The sequence below is a fragment of the Notamacropus eugenii genome, chromosome 2 (assembly GCF_028372415.1).
Source record: "Notamacropus eugenii isolate mMacEug1 chromosome 2, mMacEug1.pri_v2, whole genome shotgun sequence".
In the NCBI taxonomy this organism is placed as follows: Eukaryota; Metazoa; Chordata; class Mammalia; order Diprotodontia; family Macropodidae; genus Notamacropus; species Notamacropus eugenii.
The window spans coordinates 149,949,529-149,974,671 of NC_092873.1; the positions used below are offsets into that span (position 1 = coordinate 149,949,529).

The window sequence follows — 25,143 nt, forward strand, 5'->3', positions numbered from 1 at the left end:
AAAGGGACCACATGTACAAAAATATTTATAGCAACTGTTTTTGTGATGGTCAAGAAATGGAAGTTAAAGGGATGCCCATCAATCAGGGAATGGCTAAACAAGTTGTGGTATATGAACATCATGGAATACTGTTGTGTTATAAGACAGGATGAACAGGGAGATTTCAGAAAATCCTGAAAAGTCTTATATGAACTGATGCCGAGTGAAGTGAACAGAACCAGGAGAACATTATAAACAGTAACAATCACATTGTCCTGGCCAATTTTGATAGACTTGGCTCTTTTCAGCAATGCAAGGACCTAAAACAATTCCAAAAGACTGGTGATGGAAAATGCTATCCACATCTAGACAAAGAAATACGGAGTCTGAACTCATATAGAAGCATGCTATTTGCTCTCTTTTTCTGTTTTATTTTGTTTTTCCTCATGGTTCCTCCCATATGTTCTAATTCTTCTATACAACATGACTAATGTGAAAACATGTTTAATAAGAATATATATGTAGTGCCTATATCAGATTGTGAACTGTCTTGGGGAGAGGGAAAAGCAGAGAGGAAAAGAAAATTTAAAATTTATGAAAGTGAATGTTGCAAACTAAAAAATAAATTAATTTGTAAAAAAAAGAAATAGAGGGGTGGATAAGCGGGATAGATTAGATAGACAAAACAACACAGTCAAAGATTATCATAAAGACTCGAGTTTTTGGGTTAAGAACCCACTATTTAACAAAACCTGCTGGGAAAAGTGTAAGGTCGAACTAGGCATAGACCAAGATTGTATACCATATACTAAGATAAAGTCAAAATAAATACATAATTTAGATGTAAAGGTTAGTATTATAAGCAACCTAGGAGAGCAAGGAATAGTTTATCTGTCACACTTACAGAGAATGGAAGAATTTATGACCAAACAAGAGACAGAGAACATTATGAAATGCAAAATGGATGGTTTTGATTACATTAAATTGAAAAGTTGATGCACAAATAAAGCCAATGCAACTAAGATTAGAGGGGAATAAGAAAACTGAGAAATAATTTATACAGCCAGTTGCTCTAATACAGGACTCATTTCTAAAATATATTGAGAACTGAGTCAAATTTATAAAAATACAAGTCATTCCCCAATTAATAAATGGTCAAAAATGTGAACAAGTAGTTTTCAGATGAAGAAATTATAGCTATATATACAAGATCTAGAAAAGATATGAGAAAAAATTTTTCGTGAAGTAAAAATGCTACATATAAGTTCCACCCAAGTTTAAACAACAACGAAGATGAACAATCAAGAAGTCTTAATTCTAAATGGAAAAGTGATTTCATATGTATAATTGAATCAATATGGCATGATTCCTATTGTTTGAATATGACTAGACAGGGGAATATAATATTCAGAGGATGAATAAGGAGAAATAAAAGAGATGGAGCACAGAGGTTAGAAGCTCTACTCAATTGCAGAAATTAAGGACCTAGAAAGAAGAATGATTTAGAGAATTTAGGGAAAGATCAAAGGAGGAAATGTTCTGTCTGAACAGAATATACTTTGAATAATCTGTACAAAAAGGGAAAAGCAATGAGGAGCTTAGAAAATTGAAAAAAAAAAAGACTGACATAGAAATTTCATATGGTAGCACTGTAGGGACTTTAATAAGACATTTGGTATGGCAAACATTTTGATCTTTATCAAAAGCAATAAAGTGAATAACTTCATGACTTCTATCCATAATTCAATAAATGCCTACTACATGCCAGACATTGGAAATACAAAGACAACAATTGTGTCAACTTTTCAAAATTAAAGCATACTTCTTTTTTTAAAAAAATGAAAATAAAAAAAATGATTGTAGGTGGCATGAGGAACTATCACTTTTCTGTACAACTTTTCCTAACACTTACAAAGGTAAGAATTTTTGTTGTTGGAATTGGTTTTTTTTGGGAGGGGAAAGTGATTGTTTCATAATTCTCTATGTAATGTGAATCTTGGTAGGGGATGGAGGTTGGAATAAAAATGAATTTTAAATTTAACCCAATGGACACAGTGATATTTATGTGGTTATCAACATGAGACATAAGATACCATAGAGTCCTATAATGTCACTCAGCTCCCAGGGGTGGTACTAATAAGCTAGCAGTTAGTTTTCATGTCTGAGTTATTCAGGGACATAGGGTAAATGACTGAATGCTGTAGGAACACTCCAGAGAACTCTTTTTCTATGATCCTCATAGGATGCCAAAAAATGAGAGGGCTTGTATTCCTAAAGTAAAATAAAAGATTGCAAGCTTCTGTCAAGTAATTTAGCATCAGAGGAAACATTCGCTGGGTTCTAAGAAACTTGATTCCTTATAGACAGGGAATACTACAGTCAAAGCAGAAAAATATTAAATCATAGAAAATACACTAAAGCATCCTACCCAGTATACTTGAAGTGATTCTAGGAAATGATGGAGTTATACTGGGACCAAACTTTAAAAGAAGGAGCAGTAGAATTTTTATTACTTCTTCATGTTATAACTGGGAATATGAATCACCTCCACTTTTGAAAACTTATTCCACCTCCACATAAGCATATTGAATAATGTGTGGTGATCTTATAGTCTGACCCTCAAGCCATGGATTGAAGAAATAAATGGATTGCAAGGTATGACCTTTTTTCTCTTATGAAAGAAACATATATATATATATATATATACACACACACACACACTTACATACATACATACATACATATGTGCATCAGTATCTTTATGACTAAGATTATAGAGTTATGCCACTATCAATATGAAATATTAATGAAATACAAAAGGCCATGTGAGGAAATGTAAAGACTATTTCTGATAGCTTATATGTGTGACTATAAACAAGGTCTAAGGAATGAAAATGGGGACAAAGTATGGGAGAAATTGAAGAAAAGGTGGAAATTGCTTTAGAGATCTTCCTACTTACATTGTATTTCCTCCTAAATTTTGGCATTTTTCTCTTCTCTACCCTTTAATAGTACAAATACCTCATGGTCAGACTCCAGAGTGGGCTCTCCCCTCCCAATTGCCACCCCACCAATTAACTTTCTTTGTGATGATTCCAGTTTTAAAATTAGACATCCATTCTCAATAACATTCCTTCAACACACTCATTCTGGCACCTGATCTCAACCCAGTGTCAAAAATACAAAAAGAACATTCAATTTAATTATCTTTCAATATGTAATTTCAGGTAGAATAAATTAGCAAAGTTAGTCATTTCACAAAGTTTGGAATTGTATCATGGAGTGCAGTGAACTTTCCAATGCCCATTACAACTTCTGATCTAAGGAATCATTGAATGGCTGAATCCACTCAACCAACAAGTATTTATTAAGTTCTTACTTTAGGCCAATCATTCTTCTGGGGTTACTAAGACAAAAGTGAAAATAGCCCTTGACTTCAAAGATTTTATAAACTATTTCAAAGCGATGGATATATATATATATATGGTGTGTGTGTATTATATAAGTATATTTAAAAGAATATCAGATAGATACAAGGGAAGTCAAGGGAAAAGGCAAGGAGTTAGTTAAATCAGGAAAGAGTACTTGTAGAATGGGGCACTTTAGATGAGAAATGAAAAAAAATAGGAGTTTTAGGACACTGAACTAAGGAACAAATTCATGTCAGGCATGGGGAACAGCAGTGCAAAGTCATAGAGATAGGAAATGATGTGCCATGTAAGAGCAGCAGCAAGAAGATATTTTGGGCTAGACTGTGGGGGCTTAGAGAAGAATGAAATACAATATGGCTGAAAAGAAAATTTGAGTCCTGATTCACAAAGACTGCCAAACAGCGCAGTTTGTCTTTGATCCTGAAATTATTAGGGAACCCATGATGTTTAGTGAGGAGGGTAGGGTCACACTCAGATTTTGCTTTAAAAAATCCAGTTTGGCAGTTGTGTGAAGAATGGGTTGTAGAGGGGGCAGAACTGAGACTGGGACCCCAGTTAACAGGTAATTGAAAGAGTCTAGTGAAAGGTAATCAAAGACAAACTATAGGGTGATAGCTAAGCAAATGAAAGGAGTGAGATGTGGAGATAGGACAAGATGTGGAAACTTATTGGATGCCTATGGTAGGTGAGAGTGAGGTAACAAAAACATCAGTAAAGTTCTGAATCTAGGTAACTGAAAGAATAAGATTCCCCCCTTGATAGAAATAAGAAACTTCAGAAGCAGAAGGTTCTTTTGGGATGGTGGGGAAAGGAGAGTGGAGAGACTTAGGAGAGATAATAATTCCTCTTTTGAACATATTGAGTTTGAGATTTCTATAGGACTTCCATCTTGAAATGTTCAATGGGCAGTTGATGATGCAACATGGGTGTTCAGGAGAGATACTAGCTCAGAAAATAAAGATGTAGGACACATCATCATAGAGACACTAAATAAGCCTATGTGAACTAATAAGGTCACTAAGAGAATTCAAGAAGAACATAAAGAAGAGCTTATAACAAAACTTTGTCATCTACCCACACTTAACATACTGTAAGAATGAATCAATAAGAGAAACTAAGAATGAGTCATAAAATAGGTAGGAATAGAAGCAAGAGAGTGCAAGGTCAGAAAAATTCAGAGAACAAAGGCTACATAAAAGTAGGAAGTAGCCAGCAATTTTAAATACTGGACAGAGACTAAGGCTAAGAAGAGGCTAACAAGCAAGGCAAGAGAAAAGGCAATCAAATCTATCAATTAATTATTGACTTGGGCAGGGATCATTTCAAGTGACTGATTAGGTCATGTAGCAGATTGTAGCATGGTTAGGAAGTATGCGAGAACAGGCAGTGTAGAGTGTAGACAAAAGTATAGACAGCATCATTCTAGACTTAGGCTAAGAAAGGGAGAAGAGAGATGGAAAGATAACTTGTCCAAGATTGTAAGGTATAATATTTTCAAAGATTGTAAAATATAATGAAGATTTTTTAAGAATGGGGAAAATTTAGGTGCATTTATAAATATCAGAGGAGGAATCAATAGATAGGGAAGTTCAGAGGGAGAGAAAAGAATGAAAATAATTAAGACAGGATAGTAAAGGATCAAAGGTATGGATAAAGTTTCACCACTGTCTGGAGATTTATCACCTCACATCATCATCAAGGAGTAAAGGAGGAGAAAATAGAATATGTCAAGGAATTATGACTTAAAAAGAAAGAGGAAAAAGAATCTCACCAAGAATGTCTTTTTTTTCTAAATGAAGTATGAAATGAAGTCCTAACTTAAGAGAGTTGTTGATAAAAAGAATATGGGAAATGTAAAGGGAGTTGGATAAGTTTGGGAAAAGACAAAGTGAAGAACGTGATAAAAAAAAAAAAAACTAATTTAAGAAGGGGGAAAAAAGATTTCCTTGCTGAGTTTAGGTAATCAAAATTGACAATGGGTCCAGTTAGTAGCTTTTGACTTTAATGAGTTCCATTTTGTAGCACCTAAGTAGGATTAAAGGAGGTAAATGCAGGAGCAATCACAAGTTAATTTTAATAGATGTGATGTGCAATTATTCAAGAAAGCAAACGATTCAAGAGGAGACAAAAATCAATTAAGTAAAGGGTCTCAATTAGAAAGGTTAAGTCAGAGCAGGGATATTGTTAAGGACCAAACTGAGGAATATAAGGAGTGAGGGTCCTAGGCAAGACAAAGAACATTATTATGAAGAATAAGGCTTGAAAATTTTAGTAAACATACCAAAATTCCTATTGCAATTACATTGCTTAAAATTAGTACTTAAGATTTTAAAAGGTCTTTATGTTGAGAAAACAGAAAATCCCTCTTTCTGAAACTGAACTTTCCATTTCTACTTCTCTGTATTTCTAGGACCTACACATGGAATATCTTCTTCAAGAACCTAAATATTCCTGCCAGAAGAGATTCAGTCCACTGTTTAAAGCTCAACTTACTGCATAAGGTTATTATATAGATAAAAGTACACACATACATATATACATGCACACACATACATACACATACATATATATGTGTGTGTGTGTCCATCTGTCTGTCTCCAGAAAGTTAACTCTCACTCTCACATCTCACTAAGCCCTTTGTTATGCTCTTATACACATATTTTGTTGTAATTTCTATTGTGGTTATTTGTGAATCTTGCTTGTCTCTCTAAAAGGCTAGACGGTCCATAAGGTCTGCAAGTGGGCATTGTTGATCTATATTATCTATTGCAATGGAGTAAAATTAGGATCTTTTGCTATTTTGTTTTCTTATGATCAAGTGCCTGATTGAATCTTGCCTTTATCACTAAAGAGTCTTTTCTAGGAGGAAAGTACAGAAACAAGAGTTTCTTTAACTAGAAACAGTATATGCATTTCTATTGTTAATGTGATTAAAGATCTCCTCCCCAACACCATTAATGGGTCTGCCCATTAAGTGGGGTTTGATTAGGGAAGATTTGTAGGAACACCCACAGCTTTTGTAAATGAAGCACTGGCTCACATGGGTTGGGATGCCCTCTGGCTCTATACAAGTTACAAATACTCTAAGGGAGAGGTTTTACTTTGGGGCTTAGCTTTTGCAAGAAGGTTTGAGTGCCAGATGAAGACTCTGGAAAGCCCCTACCACAGACCCCTGGCTTTGAAAACCTATATATCATGCTTCCTTCTCTGGTACATTCAAACAGTTGTTCCTGTTTGTTGAATTATGGTCAGACAGAGGAAGCCATGTCTGTTGATCACTTTGGGGCTTACTGACTGGAAATGTTTTTTTGGCCAGAGAGACTCTGGGAAGTTGCTAAGGAGCTTCCCACCTTAAACCCAGAAGTTGTTGCTTTCCTCTCTTGTATGTAATAGTCAGACATTTTGGAATCATGTCTCTTGACTTTCCATTTCTCTGTATTTTCCCTGAAATTTTGATTTTGATTTTCTGTGATACCTGTACTTGATTAAAGTGATTGTTAACCCCTTGAGAGTTGCTTTCCTTTTAGGAATGCAGATTTAACAACCTATGGTAGCAGGTCCCCCTGTGTATGTTGGACTACTTACTGATACACCTATGCAGGACTAAAATAGAACAAATGATAAAATATGTTGAAAAGTATTAATGAAACATATCAGTAATTCCTTTGTCTTGTGCACAAAGTACAGGTTTGTTTCTATCTATCCTTAAAGAGAGTAGACGGTCCTTCAGGCATGCCTTTCTATGCTAACTTATGGGTTTATGAGGATGGATAATAATAACAGCTAACATTTATATAGCACTTACCATGTGGTATATAAATTTTACTTTACTAACCTGAAAGATTTGTAATTACTATTTCACTTGACCTTCACAACAACCTGAGGAGGTAGTTACTTTTATAATTATACCTGTTTCACAAATGAGGAAGCTGAAACAAGCAGAAGTGTAAGTGTCTGAGCCTAGATTTAGCCTTAAGTCTTCCTACCGACAGGTCTGGAACTCTATTCACTATCCCTTCTAGTGGCCTGGATATATATAGGTACTTTAATTCAATCAGACTGCAGAGCGGCAGAAAGCCATTTTGTTTTCATCATACAAAGAGTAGAACAGATTCACCACAAAGGTGACTAGGGAATTGGTTATCCAGTTGACAATGGATTTGCATATTAAGATGGCTATTCTGCATTACTGGCAGCGTAGTTTTGGCTAAGGCAGAGTATAAAATTAAAATGGCCCAGGCTAGTGCCAAATCCATGACACTGATTTCATTTGCAGGACAATTTTATTATTGTGGGGTAATAAAAGTTTCAATATGACATTGTCTTGGTAGGGTTATGATCTTGGGCAGTGAACATTATTTAAAATTGTTAGAGTATCTACCTCTATCACTAACATTCTTGAAGAATGGGAAGAAATTAATTTCTTCATAAAGAAAAATTTCAGGTTTGTCTTAGTATAGGTACCTGGAGCAGTTTTCAATTCAGCCTTGGAATCAGAAGCATGATGTTACCAACCAGGTTCTGACAATTCTTGTATGACCACTAGAATGTCACATGACTACCTGGAGATGTAGTATTTTATGTTCAAAATGGCATAATACTACTTGACCCATGTATCTCACAAGATTCTTGCGACAAAAGTGCTCTATAACCCTTAAAATTCATAGTCTTTAGATGTATATTTCTATTATAATCTTTTCTAAGCTGTGGATATTGTTTCTAGAAACACAGATTCCTTGGAACATAGAAGAACCATTAAAATTCATCTAGTTCAGGGATCCCTAACCTGTGTGCTGAGCTGCTTCTGGTGCAGCCTACAACCTTCTCCTCAGAATAACATATTTAGTTGCAAAAATTAAAATACATAGGTTTCAAAAGAAATCATCCATGGGGAAATATACTTATCAAAATATGTTTTAAAAAAAAATCCTAGACCTAAGGTTAAGACTCCAATATAGTTTCATCTCCTCATTTAGCAAATGACCAAACCAAAGCATTGTGATTTTCACAAAGTCACAGTGGAGGCCTGAACCAAAGTCTCTTGACACCTAGCACAATGAGCGTTCTCATAATTTGATAACTGCTTCTTTTTTCTGTGCAGATGATCAAGAGAACTCTCTGAGCATGGCCAACCTCACCATGGTAACAGGATTCCTCCTGATAGGCTTTTCCAACATCTGGGAGCTGCAGGTCTTATATGCCATACTCTTCTTATTGATCTATCTGGTGGCTTTGATGGGGAATCTGCTCATTTTCACCCTCATCTCTCTTGATGAACATCTCCATTCCTCCATGTACTTCTTTTTGAAGAACCTGTCCTTTTTAGATCTTTGCTTAATTTCTACCACACTCCCTAAATCTATCACAAACTCCCTGAGCCATCATCATTCCATTTCTTTCATGGGATGTGTATTGCAGGTCTTTTTAGTAATTTTCTTTGCAGCATCAGAGCTTTTTCTCCTCACAATGATGTCCTATGACCGTTATGTGGCCATCTATCAACCACTGCACTATGAAGTCATCATGACCAGAGGGATTTGTATGAAGATGGCAACTGTTTCCTGGCTTATTGGAGGTTTGTTTGGGGCCCTGTACTCAGCTAGTACATTCACTTTGCCCTTTTGTGGCTCCAAGGAGATCCAACAGTTTTTCTGTGATGTCCCTGCCTTACTCAGGATCTCCTGCTCGGAGACACATATTGCACTTGATTTCACTATGGCTTTTGGGTTTGGTTTAGGAATTTTCTGCTTTATTTACATTACAATCTCCTACAGTCACATCTTCTCAACTGTACTAAAAATTCCAGCCACAGAGGGTAGGTCAAAAGCCTTCTCCACTTGCCTGCCCCACCTCATTGTTCTCATGGTTTTTATTATAACAGCTGCCATTGTTTATCTAAAGCCACCCCAGGAATCTGACTCAGTTATAGTTCTATTCTTGTCCATAATCTATACAGTGGTGCCCCCAACCCTGAACCCTGTCATCTATAGCCTGAGGAACAAGGACATCAAGAGTTCTCTGAGGAAGCTAATAGCCTGGAAACATTTCTCATAGGGATTAATACTAAGGAATTTTCCATGATCTTATGACTGCTTCATTTAAAAAGAAAAGGAATTCAGTTTCATCCTTTCTGTGCTTACTGACTTGAACTCTTTCCTTGTTTACTCATGCTAAGGTCATTAGTAAGGAATTGATATCTCTTAGAAATTGTTAATAAATGATTTTAAAAATATGTATACTCTGAGTAAATAAGTTAATTTTGCTATTATAAAGGCCCAAATTAACTATAAATGACATAAGAAAAAAGATGCTATCTGTATCCAGAGAAAGAACTGATAAATAGAAGTATGTGTAGAATAATTTTTACATTGATATGGATATACAAATACACACATATATATATATGTATATATATAAACACACCTATTTGTGTCTAAAGGTGACCATCTCTAGAGCATGGGAGGGGTGAGGGAAGAAAAAAATAGGAAAAAAGGTAATTTACATAATAACTTTGCTGTATATTTAAAAGGAATAGCAAGTTATTCAAATTTAAGTTGTCTTATGAGGCCTCCTCTCTGGTACTTTTAGCTCAAAAATAGAATTTTTACCAATACACCAATAAAACATAACTTTAAAAAATGAAATATGGCTAATATAGGAATCTGTTCTGCATGATTTCACATATGATATAGTTTGTTTTCTGAGTGCAATAGGGAAAGGTAGAAGGGAGGGAGAGAAAATCTAGAATTCAAAATAAAAATGTTAAAAATAAATAATAGTTTTTAAAAAGAAGGCTTATTTCAAATATCTGAATTTCTAATTAGCATATTGGCTGGAACATACTGAGTATTTCATAAATTCTTTGGTTATATATTTAATAATCCACAGAAAAGCTCTTCCAGAGACACTTCAATGTGAAATTCAGTATAGAAAGTCAACTCTTACAATTTGCAGCAAACCCATATACATTTTTAAAACATTTTTCTTAGAGTTGCTGTGAATTCATGAATTTTGTTCTTACAATAAATTTAGGGAGTGTTTATTTTATTTCCTTTATTTTCCTTTTTCTTTTATTTTCATTTGACTTACAAGAGTAGGAGGGAAAATAAAGAATAGACTTAATTAATGTTCCAATTAGGCCCAAATAATAGACGTTCTGGAAGTTTAGAAGCTTCCTAAGTAAAGCTCCTAGTTCATTTTAAACTGACTCCAATCTTATTAGGGGCAGCTTTTTTCTTCTCCCTTAACAACTTTCATCATATGAAAGATGAAAAAAAATGAAACAAAAATACCTTCACCAGCACTCATTGATTCCTACATCAAAAAAAAAAAAAAACTAAAACAATGACACCTTCTTGTCTTTTGGATCCATTTCAGTTATTTACTCTTTCTTTCCTTATTAGAAAAGGGGGAAAAAAATTGTTATTTGTTCTGAATTCCTCGAAGTTTCCCAATTTAACCCTAGAGGACATTTGAAACTAAATTGAAGGTTAAACCTTTTCTAACACAGAATGTTAAACTATTTCAAATGGATATATGTGTGTGTATATGCATACACTTTTGTATACAATACACATATATATATATAAAACACTGAAATTTCCCTTTCCAATATCTGAACCTTGTTGTTGTGTTTGTGCTTTTTCTTTTAGTCAAATCAAATTGAGTATTTCTTTTCTTATTTTTGTCCCTTACTTGGAATTTTTATCTCTCTTAAATTCAATATTTTAGTCAGATAAAAGAATTGTTCCTAAGGAAAGCATTTAATTGAACTATACTTGCTATGCTAACTTAAACCTTACAAGGTCCATGATTATAGTGTATACTACCTATATAATATGCAGGTGACCCTTTGTCTGAGCAGGCAAAACTTTTGAAACTTTAGTTCTCTTATGTCAATTCCCATAGGCTTTTTTAATGTATCAGAGGAAGGAAAAGAGGGTAAGGAAGCCATTTGTTTGCCTGAGGGTGTTCCTAAAGAGAGCTCGGCACAGAATTAAGTACTTCCTAGGGAGACAAAAAATTGAAAAAAGCTCCGTCTCCACATTTAACAGGAAGAAACTAAGTTTTAGACCAGGTTTCTATTCCTCATAATAATGAAGTGGCAGGAAAGGAAAAGTTCCCATTCATTAGGCCTTGAAGATCTACCTATAGCTCTTACATTTAGATACATGGTCACTGCACAGACTGACCAGTTATTTGATGCAGCTGATACTGACCAAGTTCCAGTTTTAAGCAACAGTTTATGGATTAAAGGGAAAAGCATTCCAAATAAAACAATTTGGACAAAAAGGACATAAACACTGATAGGAATAAATCATTCCACACAGATGAGGTTTGCAACAGAAATAAAAATCATTCAATCTATCAGTATTTAGCTTGACAGTGATTTTGTAACATTTGGGGGACATATTCACTGACTCCACATTTTCCTTACCTTCTAATCTAAACAATCGATCTAACAGAATCAGCAAAATAAAATTGTTTGGCATCATCTCAGTGAGAAATAGGCAGGCACAAACTCTTCATTGACACTTAAGTAGAGTTTTTTTCCTCCATGTTGTCTTACCTCTTCAAATGGCATATTAGGTATTCAGTGGATAGTGTTCTCTTTTTTCACTAGCTTCTGCTTAGAAATAGAAAGACCAGAAAGGACCCGAGATCATAGCTAGAGACAGGGGAGTTGTAGAATTAAGGACTTTGAAGAAGGAACAGTTCTTAGGGAGCATGATGTAAAGATTGTGAACAGCATTTCAATGGATGAGTAAAAGGTAGGAAATGTGGATTCATAGTAGTTGATTACTTCAAAAAACTGAGATCAGGATGCTTAAAGGTCAGAGGTCTCCAACTTCCAACTAACATGGCTACCTAAACTGAGGCAAGCCATCAAGCTCTCACAATCTTACACTAGCAAAAATGTAAAAATAGAACTAGATCAAATAATAATCAAGAAAGTCAGTGACTACCTACAGTAAATTATTTTTTCCATCAAAAAAGCGAACAGAAAAGATATGCAGAAGTCCAAGGGCAATGAGAAAGGGGTCTGTCAAGAAAAGCACGGTAAGGAAAACAAGCCAGGAGTCCCACAACTGGATCAGAGGTCTCTCAGAGATTCTATAGCCAGTCTTATATCTAGTAACAGGTAGACTAGAAGTCTCTTCCAAGAAAGCCCCAGGGTGATCAGAAACTTAAATCATTGACAATGAAAGGAGTCGATGAACTTTACCTGCCTACACAGCCTCACTCAGACCACAACAGCCCATGATGCTAGTCTGAGATCTCTAACATTCTAGTTTCATTTTTTTTTTTATTTTCATTTGGTCTCTAGCATTCTATCGTGACATTCCATGAAGGTCTCTGAAGATTCATTACTCTGGACCACAAAAATCTGGGGGAGTCTGATTCCAGGTAGTAGAAATCCACATAGAAACTCAGGTGATACAAGTTAGAATCAAGCAGGGCTAACAACTTCACCCAAAAGGAGAACAAAAGGAATAGTTCTGGTACAAGACCTTTTAAGAAATAAACCTGGCGAGAGCAGAAAGAAAACACAGACCATTATAAAAATTATAATCCAGTAATAACCAAAAACCCAACTTAGAAGGAGAAAGTAACTGTAATAACTGCAAAAAAATCAATGGAGAGGAGATTTTTTTAGGCATTTCTGACGAAAAAGCTGAGTGGAAACATTGAAATACAACAATGAGTTAAGAGAAATGTAAAAAGGTAAATTTATTTGAGCAATTAGAAGGGACTGTAAAATCATAAAATTCCAAAGGAAGAATAAAAAACAGCTATCTCTTCAGAACCTTAATATCTACAAAATGGTATTATGATAGTAAAATTGGGTGGAGGGGAACAGAGGGTGCACTGATTCTGTTCTGAAGATTTTACAAGGGAATGAGAAAAGAGAAGGTTAAAAGAATACACTCATGTCAATAGAAGGAAGAAGGGAATTGAACCTTCTACTCAGAAATGGGGTTTGTAAGAAGAAAAATATACAAATATGATTGAAGAAACTACACAAGAAGCATCAGGAGAACTATATGCAACACTCTTAACTGAACCAGAAAAAAAACAGGCTTGAATACACACAAAGAATTAAATATAGAATATACTAAGCTCAGCGAAGAAATTAGAAGTGATAAAAAAGAATGAAGGGCACAAGGGAGGATATTACCAGAAAAAGTTCAAAGTCAAATTAATGTCCTGTTCCTGAAAGGGAGATGGAAATGGGTTTGGGGGAGGAGGAAGAGAAAAGAAGTATAATCTAAGCCAGCACTGTACGTTGCCTCTTAAACAATTGGGGAATGACTGAACAAATTGTACTACAGGAATGTAATGGATATTATGATACCATAAGAAATGATGGGAAGAATTTCAGAAAGTCCTGGGTAATATGGACTGATGAAGAATGAAGTTATCAGATCAAGAATAATTTATACAAGAAAGACAACATTGTAAACAACTTAGAAAGACTATAAAAATTAGTTTTTTATATCTTTATTTTTTACATAACCATAATATTTCTCACCATTCCTCCTTCTTCCCCTTCAAGAATACCATCCAATATACCAAATAGGACTTTGGAAAGAGAGAGACAGAGACAGAGGGAAGAGAGGTAGAAAAAATAAGCACAATTAATCAATAAATTGAAAAAGTCCAAAATCATGTGCAATCATGTAGATTTCACACCTCCTTGAAGGAGATGGGTTCCACTCCTTATAAGCAAAGACGAGCTCTTCCCGACCCTGAGGTTATTATGCAGAAGGAACTAAGATAAGGAAGTAAAAGATGTAAACTAAAAATGTTCTGATGGGAATACCATTGCTTGCTTGCCTGCTTAAGAGAGCATATAAATCTTGACCTTCAGATCAATAAACCAGTCATGTACAGATGGTACAGGCTCACCTAGCTTTTCTATAAGCCTCTGATCTGCCAGTTGATGGCACTGATCCATATACAACTGGAGAAATATTAATTGCTCATAAGTAGCAAAGATAATTTAATAAAAATAAGAATTCTACCCAAGTTAATGTGTTTATTCAGTGTCAGACCAAACAGACTACCAAAGATTTATTTAATAGAGCTAGGAAAAATAGTAACAAAATTCATCTGAAAGAACAAAAAGTGAAAATAAAATCGAAATTAATGAGAAAAAAATGTGGAGAGCAACCTAACAGTTACAGGTTTCAAACTCTGTTACTAAATGGTAATAATCAAATATTAATCATCAAACACTCTAATCCTGGATAAGAAATAGAGTGGTGGATCAGGGGAAGAGATTAGGTACATAATACACAGAAGTAAATGAACATAGTAATCTAGTGCTTAGGAAACCCAAAGATCCAAGCTTTGGGGATAAGAACACAACATTTGACCAAAATTGTTGGCAAAACTGAAAAGTAATTTGACAGAAACTCGGGACAGACCAAAATTTCACACTGTATATTAAAAAAAAAAGTCAAAATGCATAAATGATTTACACATAAAGAATGACATCATAAGTAAATTAGGGGAACATGGAAAAACATACCTGTCAGATTGATGAGGGTTGGAAGAGGGTGTGAGGACCCAGGGGCAGGTAGTCTGGAGAAGAACTCATGGACTCAAGCATTGTTGAAGTTCAGGTAAAGATTTATTATGCTTTCCAGTGGGCAAGAGTTCTTAGGGAACCTGCAACCTAAAAGGGGTACAGAGAAAGTTTATATAGGATATTCTGTAGTATCACTTGTGCCAAATATGCTAACTAGTTGTTTTGGGGTGGGATTAGGGGAGTGGGTAAGGAATGGTCAGTTCTTCAAGGAACATGCATTTTGAGTATCTACTGTGCAGGTATTTTACCCAAAATTCATCGGGAAATAGCCCAAGGGGGGTGGGACGCAACATGGAGATGTGATTTTAGGCCTGAAATATCACTAAGTCAACCAACATTCTGGGGTGACCAGGAAAAATCAGGCTTTTCTAGTCAATGTCTTGTTAGGCAAGATAAATGTAAGGGAATATAGGTATGTCCAAGTCTAAGACACATATGATTGGTCAGTGAGTAGTAAATGTCCTTACGACCCACTATACAACCCATTAAGCCAGTACACAGCTAGTTAAGCCTAGTAAGTTCTATAGGTGCAGCTGGCTACTATAGCAAGAAGGGAGATAACGGTTGTTGCTAGGGCAGCCTGGGTCCTTAGGCTGGGGAGAAACTCCCTGGGATAATGTTTTGAGGGTAGAGAGAAATGTGACTTTTAAAGAGAAACATTATTTTAGAATTGGGGCCCAAGCACATGCAACCAAGCACTCCATCAAGATTCATCAATAAAAGAAAAGTTTGTGACCAAACAGATAGAAAGGATTACAGGAAATAAAATAGATCATTTTGATGACAAGAAATTAAAAAGCTATTGCATGAACAAAACTAATACAGCCAAAACTCAAAGGAAAATAAGAAATTGGGGAAAATAATTCCACTGAATTTCTCTCATAGTCTTCATTTCTCAAATATGTAAGAAAACTAAGCCAAATTTATAAAAATAAGAGACATTCCCCAGTGGATAAATGTTCAGTCAATAAGAATAAGCTGTTTACAGAAGAAATCAAAATTAGCAACAGTCACCTTAAAAAAGCGTTCTAAATCACTACTTATTATGCAAATGCAAATTAAAACAACTATGAGATACCACCTCACACCTACCAGATTGACTAACATGACATTTACTCCAGGTTATTAGGAATGTCAGTAAGAGACAGAGGAGGTATAAAAAGGAAGGGCAGTTATAGTTATGCTCAGGGGTAGAGAAGCAGCTAGTCCTCTTACCAAATTTTGTTTCTTCTTGGGACAGGTGCCTGAAGACACACCAGGAAATTGCCAACAGTTACGAAAATGAGGATAATTTCCAATTTTTTACAACTCTAATGGACACAAATAATGTTGTCAGAAGGAACTTAGAAAGAATTGTCATAAAATATATGGGGAACTAGGTGGTATTTTCCCCATACACAAAAGAAAAATCAATTTGGGTAATTAAAGGTACCTAAGATGATAAAAGAAAATTGAGTTCAGATTTCTGGATGTTGGGAAAATACAAAGTAATGGTTCTTGTCTAGAAACAAATGTTCATAAGAATACATATGCTCATTAAACTGCTTTAAAGTTTACAAAAATGATAGAAAGTTAAATATTCACATCCATCAGTATAAATGGCATAAAGTGTGGCTAAAATGAAAGAAGGACAGCAGTTGAGAAATCTTTCAGAAGACCACAAGACAGGTTCCAAGAAAGGACCAGAAATAAAATCCATGGGCTAAAAAGTCCATATACAAATTCCATATTAGGTAACAAACAAGAAGAAATAGAGGACACGATTCAAAAAGCAAATATGACCTCATGCATATCACTGAATTTTTGTGTCATGAACCCGACTACTGGAATAGTGCTATCAATGGGACAACTACTATAATGCTACTGAAAGTAGCTGGAGAGCAAAACAGTGATGAAGTTTGGTAAGGGAAGATTATAAATGATGAGCTATACTCATATGAAGATATTGTAGAAACATCAGAACAAGAATGGTAAAGAGCACTTAAGTGGAAATTAATTTAAGTACTAACAGCAATTGTGTGCAGAGTAAGGTACAAAAGACCTAAACAAAGAGAAAAACAATGAAGAATCATATGATGACAGAAAGTGAAGAGGAATTAAGAAGACTCTTTATGAGGGTAAAAGAGATTGTAGAAGCTAGCTTGAAGCCTAACATAAAAATTATTAAGATATTGGCAACAGATGCCATCACTTCTTGGCAAATAGAGGGAGAAGAAATGGTAGCACTGTCAGATTTTATATTCATGGACTTAAAGATCACTTTAGATAGGGTCTGAAGCCATGAAATTGAATGACACTTGCTCCTTGGAAGATGAGCTATGGCAAATTGGGACAATATACTAAAAAGCAAATATATCACACCCTTGCCAACAAGGGTCCAGATAGTCAAGACAGTGCCATCCAGTAGCAATGCCTGGCTAAGAGAGTTAGACTATAAGGAAAACTGAGCACCACAGAAGTGACACTTTCAAATTGGGGTGCTTGAGAAGACTTTCAATCCTGAAAGAAATTCGTTGGGGCTATTCACTGAAAGGTCAAATACTGAAGTTGAAGCTTAAATACTTGGGCCACATAATGACAAGACAGAACTCATTGGTGAACATCCCCTGACGTTGAGGGAAATTGAAGAAAAAAGGGAAAGAGAAAGGCAGAGGGTGAAAGAGTATCATGGAAACAATGCAAGAGATAGTGGAGGATAGAAGGGATTGAAGTACTTTGGTTAATGAGGTAATGAAAAGTTAGCCATGACTATGTGACTGAAAAAAATTAGGAATTTGGGAAAACAATCAGAAATCTGCAAAAGAGACACAGTATCATAGTAATGGAGAGACTTTAACTATTAAGACATCTCTTAAAGCTCTCTCTCATTCACTATTTCAGAAAAGTGAATATCTTCGTGACTTCTTTTTACATCTCATAAATATTTAGTATATATGAAGTACCATGGTGGGTGCTAGGAACAGAGAGGCACTATTAGGACCAGATTTTTAAATGATACCCTTTTTTTTATAACAAATGGTATACCCTTGCCCTTTTAGGTTAAGGTCTTTTTTCAAGTACTCACTTAAAGTGAGCTAATGCCCAGTCAGTGAATAGATCTGTCCTCTTTATGTAGTGAGTCAAGGGATGGCCCTTTTAATTAGCAAAAAAATTAAAGCTAGGAGGGGAAGACCATCAGGGTTGCTATTTCAAAGAGAAAGAGTTCCATGGGCCATCTCTGGTCATCCTGATGCATATCTGGTCATTGAATACAGATGGCTCTGGAGGAGAATGTGAGGCTGGTGACCTTTCACAGCCCTCCCTAACTCAAATCAGTCAGCTGCAGGTCATGTCATAATTTCCCTGATGTCCTCTTCAAAAACAAAGGACAAACATAATATAGCAAATGGAGAATAATAAAAGATAATGGTTGTAATAAAGTATGCTGCATTTTCCTAAGAGATACAGAAGAATATCTTTCGTTATTGGGTTTGTTTGTTGTTTGGAGAAGGGGCAGTACATTGATTTATATAGCTTGGTGGAATATGAAACATTTTCTGAATTAAAAAATAGTTTTAAATGTTATCTGATGATTACTAGAATGTTTATGTTGTTATCAATGTAAGCAATAGGTTCTAGGTATCATAGGGTCCTCAAGTGCTCCCCATTTCCCAAGAGCCATGCTAACGATGGCTATAGGTTTTGGGATTTGAGCTGCTCAGGGACTGTAGGGCCCTTAACACTGAAAAACTATAGAATCACTGAGGATATCTATAATTCTATTACCCTTGGAGAATCCCAGCAAATTTAGAGAGTTTGAATCTCAGAAGGAAAATAAAATGATGTAAGAATATAGCAAATATATCAATCTCAGAGAAAGAGATGAACTAGATACTAAGAAACTTGATACCCTAAAAACACTTTAAATGCTGCAGTTGAAGTAGAAAAGTGGTAAGTATAGCTAAGACAACATTAGAGCTTCCCAGCTCAGTATACTTACTGTGACTCAGAATATATACCAGGATTGTACTAGGACCAGAAATCTGAGGAAAGGGAATGAAGTTTTCATCAATTACACATTTTATCATTGAGTCTACAAGTACCCTTCACTTTCCAGAGTTTACTCCATCTCTACATGAGCCTGGAGATGCCTGAATGGAGAAAAGATAATCTTATGTCAAGCAATGCATTAAAGAGGTAAATGGAAAGAGGTGTGAATTTCTACCTTTTCTGTTATCAAAATGCAGATACATCACAGACTTTCTGCCCCAGATTAGAAAATCTGTGACAAAACTAATCTTAAATGTCCAGAAATGTTAAAAACTATATTATCAAAGGGAGAGAAGCTGTTACAACTTGCATCTGCAATTTTAAACAGGTTCTTAGGTATGAAAATCAAGTCAAGCATGGCAACAATTATAAATATGAAGATTGTTTTAGGTAAGTTCTGACATCTTTATATTCTTTATTAGGTTTTAGTACTCGGGTCACTCATGTTGTTCCCTTGCTACTCAGTGTTCATTCCCCTCCATGAAAATTATGCTGCTACGAACTCAGGACTATCATTCTTTATGGTATAGCCAGTTCTTAAATCACATATCCTTTCTCTATAATATTCAGGCAAAATACTCTTTCCAGTAACTGATCTCAACTAGGTGTTTAAAAAAAAAGAGTGCATTCTATAAGACTATCTCTTTAATAGTAAACTGAAGGAAGCATGAAACAGTGAAGTTAAGGATTTCAGGCAATCTTGGGCCATACATTGGGGTACAATGATCTTTCCAATGACTTATGGTTTATAAACTAAGTGATCACTGAAAGACTAACCATAAAGAAATCAATCAGCAAGTATTTACTAAGCATTTACCAAAGCAGGTCAATCACTATACTAGGAGTTAGGGATTCAAAGAGAGATGGGAAAACATTTCTTAACTTCAGCCTTTGAATAGGCAGGAAAAAACCACAGAGATGGGAAATTGAGCACTGGATATGAGGAAAGAAGGGAAGCTAGGTGCAGTGGATGGAGTACTAGCCTGGGGATCAGGAAGAATCATTGCGAGTTCAAATACAGCCTCAGACACTTACCATTCTCTGTGACCCTGGGCAAGTCACTAAACCATATTTGTGTCAGTTCCTCATCTGTTAAAAAATATGACCTGGACATGTAGATGGTAAACCACTTCAGTATTTTTGCCAAGAAAACCCCAAATGGGATCATGAAGAGTCGAACATGACTGAAATGATTGAACAACAAAGTCAGGAAAGGCCATAAGGTTATTTTGACTGGATATTACATTAAAATAATTAAAGTGTTAAAGTAGAGAGGATAACAATGCACTATGGTCAGAAATGAGGAATGGGTCCTCCTTCAGAAAGCATGTCAAAATCAAAATTAAAGGTTTACACTTGTTTCTGTGAGAATTAATGAGCTCTCTATGGTTTAATGAGTGGGAGAGTGACATACTTAATTTTGTGCTTTAGGAAAACCATATTGGCAGACATGTGATAGATGGATTACAGAGGAAAGAGACTTGGGACAGGGACACCAATTAGGAAGACACTGCTTTATTCTACATAAGTGACAGATGTCTGAATTAGAGTAGTGGCTTAGTAAATGAAAGAAAAAGGACAAATGCAGAAGACGTTGTGGTGACAGAAACAACACTATGTGAAAACTGATTACATGTGGGGAAATAGGGTAAGTGTGACATGAAAAAGATAGCAGTGAAGTTATGAATCTGCTGACTGAAGGGATGATGGTTCTCTTCAAGAAATAAGGCAGTTGAGAAGCAGGGGATCTGTGGGGAATGGGGAAAATAATGAGTGGGTTTGGAACATGCTGAGTTTGAGATAGCTAGAGAACATCCACTTTGGATATATGATGTAATGATAAAGCTTAAGAAAGACTAGGGCAGGAAAAATAGGTATTGGATTCATCATCATAGGGAACATGAACAAACCCACATGAAACAATAAGACTACTGAGAGAACAGGAATGGAAAAGATAGAAGAAAGTCTAAAACAACTTTGGCATGAGCATGCCAAAGAGAGCATGAGGGGACAGTGATGATACAGCAAGAGACGCTAAAAATTAGTTGTCAGATACATATTAGAAAGACCAAGAGAGAGCAGAGTAACCAAAATCAGAGTATTAAGTACTCTATAAAGGATGAGAGAGTATTCAAGTGTGACAAATATTATACAAAAGTCAAGAAGAATGAGTTTTTTAAATCTATCAGATATACACATTAATAAATTACTGTTGACTTTTAAAATGGTAATTTCACTTGACTCAAGAGGTCATATGTCAGATTAAAAGAGGTTTATAAGAATGAAAGAAGAGACAGTAGAGATAAAAACATGGATAGTGTTTTTCTAAGTCTTTTACTGGGTACAGAAAAATCATAGAGCCTATTTGGATGTTATTAAGGATAAGGGGAATTTTAGGACCCAGGAAAGGAATGAGTAGTTACGGAAACACTAAATATTAGAGGTAGAGAAGAGGCTGATAGAAGAAATATCTTAAAAATGGGATGGAATCAAGGGTATACATAGAGGATTTGAATCTTATCAGGTGCAGGAATACTTTAAATCATCATCAGAGACTAGAGCAAAGTAGGAGAGAATGGGGCAAGGTATCAATTAGTTGCTAGTTGAAAAGAAAGGGGAAATAGCTCTCAACCATAATGGTCTCTATTTTCTAACTGAAATATGATATGAAGTCTTCATTTGTATGGGAGGGAAGGTATAGGAGATAGGAGAAGAGAACATAAGTTCAGGAGAAGCCAAGAGGAACAGTTGCAATTCTATGGCATAAAAGGGTAGTGAACTCTGTCAATAGAGTTTTGTGGCTTTGACCAGCTATATCCAGCAGTACATGAGTAAAATTATAAGAGATGGTTGGCTGAAGTAACCAAGGGTTACAATTTGGCAAGTTGTAATCTGCAATAAAACAAAGCAGCAAGTAATTCAAGAGGAGAGACAAATATCCAGTTAAAGTGGATAATTATTGGAACACAATCAGGGAAGGAAGAAAGTAAAATCAGATTAGGCATGACGGCCAAGCAAATTTTTGAGTGGTGCATGAAGTGCAGGTCAACATAAAAATAAACAATAGGTCCAAAAAGAAAAATGCATGGGAAAACATGGGCATTTTAGTAAAAGTACAAGCACTTTGATCAAAATTGTACCTCTTAAAATCAATATTGCATTCCAAAGTTCTTCATATTAAGAAAACAGATAATCCCTCTTCCTCGTCGTTCTCATCACTGCTTCTGTGTTGATGCTGATAACATACATGAAATATCTCCCCTTGCAACCTCAATATTTATGCCTTTTGAAATCCTCCCCAAACTCTAAGAGCTTCTCTACAAATTCCATTAAGCAAAAACCTGTCACTTGATCTTACCAGTCACAAATAAGCTCTCTGTTTCACAAACCTCTGAGTTTTTTTTCTCCCCCACATACATTTATCCCATTCTACTTTGAATTATATTCACTTGCATATAGTATTTGTTCCCTAACAGAATGGAAACATCTTGAGGCCTAGAGATGATCTATATTTTTAAAGTATCCAGGTTTAGAATAGAGGCTTGTACGGAGCAACCTCTTTATAAATAAATGTCTTTTCAAATGCTATGGTTGATCCATTCTTTGTAATTCTTTTGCTTCATGCCCAAATGCAAGTGTCTACTTACATATGACCTTATAGACAAAAAAATAATGGGTCCAAGAAGTGTAGGTTGGGAAATAATTCATGAGTATATGAGGATATATGTGTTTGAGCTCCTCCAGGGCAAGGTGAATCACAATCTAAAGCAATGTCTGGAGGTGAAGGGAGCAGTTTTTTCACATGCTGTATTCTTCAAACCAGAAGAGATCCAATACAGAAGAAAATGCTTTGGGAATTAATTTTCCATTTGAGGACAGATTTGCATTTCAACAAGGCTGATCTGGGTTGGTGGTAACCAACAGAGAGCTTGAAATTGAAAAGACTGTGAGGAAGTCTAATATATAGCACCATATTCATCTGCATGACATTTCTAGTCTATTGGGCTGATGATAGTGTCAAAATGTCTTGGATAGTGGAGCAGTCCAGGGCAAGGGAATGTCATTTAAAATTCCTAGATAATCCATATCACTCTCACTCTTAAAGGATTATTGTCCTTTATAGGATGATCTTAAAAGGACAATTTTTATTTATTTATTTATTTTTTTTATGACCAGCACGTTAAGGTATGCCCCAGCTAAATAACCTAGAGAAGTTTTAAAGATAGCCTGGGAAGCAGGAAACCTGGATTAACACTTGGTTCTAATACTTCTTGGATAATGACTGAAAAGTCATTTAACTTTTCTGAGCTCCAGTGTCTTGTGTATAAATTATTAATAATACTACTAGAATTGTCCACCTAAAAAGAATTCTTATAATGAAAGTACGTCATGGTAATGAAAATCATCCACTGAGAGATATAACTATTATTATGAACTTTTTCAAGGTAAAAGGGTTGTTCATAGATTCCCAGACAATCTGAGATATAGAAGAGTCTTAAAAACATCTACTTGAGGGGTTCTTAGCCCTTTTTTTTTTGCTTCATGAGACCCTTTGGCAAACTGGTGAAGCCTATGGACAAATTTCTGAGAATCAGTTCCCTAAAAGTTATTAAAATATGCAAGAATAAAATAGAAACAAACTACAGGAAAATGTATTTAACAAAATATTTTAGGTCCATAACCTTCAGGTTAATATCCTCTGAACTACTTCTATCACTTCATTTGAAAAATTGGAAAATTAAGAAAAGACTGTCTTTTATCGAAGGTCACAAAGTGGACCTGAACCAAAGTTATCTGACATGTTCTTCACATCATTTGGCATCTGTTTCTTTTCTCCATGCAGACAGTAGAGAAAATACTCTACCCTTAAACATGGCCAATCTCACTGTGGTGACAGGATTCATCCTCTTGGGCTTTTCCAACATCTGGGAGCTACAGGTCTTACATGCCATCCTCTTCTTGTTAATCTACCTGGTGGCTCTGATGGGTAACATACTCATTTTCACCCTCATCTCTCTTGATGGGAAACTCCACACCCCTATGTATTTCTTCCTAAAGAACTTATCCTTTTTAGATCTTTGTCTTATTTCCATCACAGTCCCCAAATCAATTGCAAACTCACTAACTCGCAGCAACTCCATCTCTTTCTTGGGGTGTATATCACAGCTCTTTTTAATGATGTTATTTGTAGCATCAGAGCTTTCTCTCCTCACAGTGATGTCCTATGACCGCTATGTGGCCATTTGTCAGCCCCTGCACTATGAAGTCATCATGACCAGAGGAGCTTGTGTGAAGATGGCAGCTGCTTCCTGGTTCAGTGGAAGTTTGTTTGGGGCCCTGTACTCAGCTAGTACTTTCATTTTGCCCTTCTGTGGCTCCAAAGAAATCCACCAGTTCTTCTGCGATGTCCCTCCCTTGCTCAGAATCTCCTGCTCTGAGACACACCTTGCAGCTGATGTCACTATGGCTTTTGGGTTTGGTTTAGCAGTTTTCTGCTTTATTTATATCACAATCTCTTACAGCCACATATTCGCAACTGTACTGAAGATACCAACTTCAGAGGGTAGGTCAAAAGCCTTCTCCACTTGCCTGCCCCACCTCATCGTTCTCATGATTTTTATCACAACAGGTGTCATTGCTCATCTAAAGCCACCCCAGGAATCTGATTCAGTTCTAGATCTGTTGTTGTCCATGTTCTATACAGTGGTGCCCCCAATGCTGAACCCTATCATCTATAGCCTGAGGAACAAGGACATGAAGACTGCTCTGATGAAACTTATCCCCTGGAAATACTTCTCAAACGGATTAATACCAAAGTCTTTTCCATGATCACATGCCTGTGCATATATTTACACACATATATAAACACACATTTACATACATACAGGTTTGCATATGTGTATTTATTTCATATTATGCATATTTATGTTTATATATGTGTATACGTTTCATACATATTGATATAGCACTTCAATATGTGTTACTGACTTAAATTCCTTGCTACTATGTCCATGTCAAGCTCACCAATTTTAAAACATTGACTCCCAGATTGTCTGGAGAATTATAACAATATGGTTGCAATGTATACTCATTTCACTCCTGAAACAA

The 25,143-nt window shown here is 35.6% G+C and overlaps 2 protein-coding genes across 2 annotated transcripts; both read left to right on the plus strand.

Annotated features, from left to right (window-relative positions):
• The first annotated feature begins 8,534 nt into the window (after positions 1-8,534).
• LOC140523719 (olfactory receptor 14A2-like) lies at positions 8,535-9,464 on the plus strand. Its single transcript, XM_072638441.1, has one exon. The coding sequence runs from the start codon at positions 8,535-8,537 to the stop codon at positions 9,462-9,464; it is 930 nt and encodes a 309-aa protein (XP_072494542.1).
• Positions 9,465-23,907: 14,443 nt separating this feature from the next.
• On the plus strand, positions 23,908-24,917 carry LOC140523721 (olfactory receptor 14A2-like). Its single transcript, XM_072638442.1, has one exon. It carries the CDS (start codon positions 23,908-23,910, stop codon positions 24,862-24,864), a length of 957 nt encoding a protein of 318 aa, XP_072494543.1. The 3' UTR covers positions 24,865-24,917.
• Positions 24,918-25,143: the final 226 nt, after the last annotated feature.